Source organism: Mandrillus leucophaeus, unplaced genomic scaffold (genome assembly GCF_000951045.1).
Source record: "Mandrillus leucophaeus isolate KB7577 unplaced genomic scaffold, Mleu.le_1.0 Scaffold630, whole genome shotgun sequence".
Lineage (NCBI taxonomy): Eukaryota > Metazoa > Chordata > Mammalia > Primates > Cercopithecidae > Mandrillus > Mandrillus leucophaeus.
This window is the reverse complement of record NW_012106809.1, coordinates 451,026-452,940: the sequence shown is the minus strand read 5'-3', so window position 1 is coordinate 452,940 and position 1,915 is coordinate 451,026. Positions and strand designations below refer to the sequence as shown.

At 54.0% G+C, this 1,915-nt stretch overlaps 1 protein-coding gene across 1 annotated transcript in view; it reads left to right on the top strand.

Annotated features, from left to right (window-relative positions):
* Positions 1–1,915, top strand: part of VWA7 (von Willebrand factor A domain containing 7) — a 13,694-nt gene that overhangs the window by 8,584 nt on the left and 3,195 nt on the right. The window contains exons 8-10 of the mRNA XM_012000563.1: positions 376–488; positions 712–828; positions 1,289–1,482. Coding sequence (XP_011855953.1) covers positions 376–488; positions 712–828; positions 1,289–1,482 — 424 coding nt within the window. The remainder of the gene's footprint in view (positions 1–375; positions 489–711; positions 829–1,288; positions 1,483–1,915) is intronic.

Below are 1,915 nucleotides of genomic sequence, written 5' to 3'. Positions count from 1 at the left end.
GATCTTGGCTCACTGCAACCTCCACCTCCTGGGTTCAAGTGATTCTCCTGCCTCAGCCTCCCCAGTAGCTGGGGCACATGCCACCACACCCAGCTAACTTTTGTATTTTTTAGTAGAGACAGGGTTTCACCATTTTGGCCAGGATGGTCTTGATCTCTTGACCTCATGATCCACCTGCCTTGGCTTCCCGAAGTGCTAGGATTACAGGTGTGAGCCACTGCGCCTGGCCAAGTATGAGTCTTATAATGGAGTATTGTTATTTCACTACTTGTCCACTCCAGAAGCACATAGGGACCCTCAACTGGGGAAGTGGCTCTGGGTAGGAATGAGGGGAGCTCTTTCCTCACTTATCTTAACCTCCTTTCCCCTTCCCAGGGTTTGGCCCTGTCTTTACAACCAGTGACCCTGACAGCTTCTGGCAACAGCTTAATGAGATCCACGCCTTAGGGGGTGGAGACGAGCCTGAGATGTGCCTGTCAGCCCTGCAGGTCTGGCCCCTCTCCTCTTCCCTTCTTATCCCCACCGCGTTTCCTGGCCCCGCCACCAGGGGGAGCTAGATCCCTCCTGGGGCTCCCCGCTACCTTCAGAACCTAGATCCACTAGCTTCACTCCAGGATTACCGGGCCATATTCCCTTCTGCTTCATCCTCCGTGGTCTACCCATTCCCCTCCTGCTGCCATTGTTAACACCGGTCGTTGTCTTCCCTGCCAGCTGGCCCTGCTGCACACACCTCCACTCTCAGACATCTTTGTCTTCACGGATGCATCCCCCAAGGATGCCTTTCTCACCAACCAGGTGGAATCCCTGACTCAGGAACGGCGCTGCCGGGTGAGCAGAGCTGGTGAGATACCCAGTGTTAGCCTCCCAGGGATGTGAGCGACCCTGTGATGACAATCTCATCACGAGGGTTGCACCACACTATGGTGGCCCGACAAGCCTTGGCACATGGGAGAAGCAGACAGTGAACGAAACCTTTCCTGATACCTTTAATGATACACGTAGGAGACCCCACCCTTAATAATGCAGAATTTTTATTTGAACCTGCCCAGTAAACAATGTGAAGAACTGGGGATCTAGTCGCCAAAAATCCACTGTGACAAGGGGGTGGCCAACTACTAACTGAAGGCAGGGGGTTGTCATTGGGAGACCCCATCCTAGCAGCCAGAAGGCAGGCAGAGACCTTATCACGAACCATCAGCTCTGGAGAAAGCTTGAGTACAGGGATTCTCCTTCATAATAGTGGATGGCACTTGGATACCCCAACCACCGAGCTCTCTTCTGGCCACAGGTAACATTCCTGGTGACTGAAGACACATCAAGGGTTCAGGGCCGAGCTCGGCGTGAGATCTTGTCCCCTCTGCGTTTTGAGCCATACAAAGCAGTGGCCCTGGCCTCAGGAGGAGAAGTGATCTTCACCAAAGACCAGCACATTGGAGACGTGGCAGCCATTGTTGGGGACAGCATGGCTGCCCTGGTGAGCAAGTGGGGGCCAGGGCCCTCACTTAGGAACTGAAGGGTGGTCAGGCTGCACCTCTCTTCTTATAGGAGAAAGGGGAATCACTCTCACTGCTGTGTTGTTCTTCCAGTCACGGGGCAGGAAAGGAAGTTTCTCCCCCTCTGAGATCCATGGCTAGCCATTTCTTTTTTTTTGAGATGGAGTCTCACTGTCACCTAGGCTGGAGTACAGTGGCGCGATCTCGGCTCACTGCAAGCTCTGCCTCCCAGGTTCAAGGGATTCTCCTGCCTCAGCCTCCCGAGTACCTGGAGTTAAGGCACCCACCACCAGGCCCGGCTAATTTTTGTATTTTTTAAGTAGAGCCAGGGTTTCACCAGTTTTTTGGCCAGGCTGGTCTCGAACTCCTGACCTCAAGTGATCCGCCCACCTTGGCCTCCCACAGTGCTGGGGTTATAGGCT